Source organism: Fulmarus glacialis, unplaced genomic scaffold (genome assembly GCF_000690835.1).
Source record: "Fulmarus glacialis isolate BGI_N327 unplaced genomic scaffold, ASM69083v1 scaffold28293, whole genome shotgun sequence".
In the NCBI taxonomy this organism is placed as follows: domain Eukaryota; kingdom Metazoa; phylum Chordata; class Aves; order Procellariiformes; family Procellariidae; genus Fulmarus; species Fulmarus glacialis.
Genome location: NW_009201403.1, coordinates 546 through 1,001, shown reverse-complemented (window position 1 = coordinate 1,001; position 456 = coordinate 546). Strand labels below are relative to the sequence as shown.

General features: G+C 59.0%; 1 protein-coding gene across 1 annotated transcript; it reads left to right on the top strand.

Annotated features, from left to right (window-relative positions):
• Window positions 1-55: 55 nt before the first annotated feature.
• LOC104073987 (brevican core protein-like) lies at window positions 56-214 on the top strand (the record flags this gene model as incomplete). Its single annotated transcript, XM_009573940.1, has 1 exon — window positions 56-214. A coding segment is annotated over one exon (159 nt), but the record flags the coding sequence as incomplete, so codon positions are not given.
• Window positions 215-456: the final 242 nt, after the last annotated feature.

Here is a 456-nt window from a genome sequence, read left to right as displayed (position 1 = left end):
GGTCTATCACCCTGACCCTCTACTCTCTCCCTCCTTGCCCCCTACCACGGCTCAGCGCTGGAGAAGTGCAGCCCCGGCTGGGACAGCTTCCAGGGAGCCTGCTACAAGCACTTTTCTACCCGGAGGAGCTGGGAAGATGCGGAGACCCAGTGTAGGCATTACGGGGGGCACCTGGCCACCATCCTGACCCCTGAAGAGCAGGACTTCATCAATGGTACGTGGCGCCGCCCCAGACCCCACTGCATCCCCACCCCGGACCTCTGCCCATGGGACCCTCAGCACCCCTCAGCACTGGGCTTCAAGTTTTAAACCTTAAGCCAAAAAGCAGCCAAGGCAGAGCCCTACCCCGCTGTGCTGACGGAGAGGCAGAGACAATCTAGGGAAGTCAAAGAAAATTAAGAGGAAAGGGAATAGCCGATATGATGGATTGGCCAGAGGGGGTAAATGCCACACGGG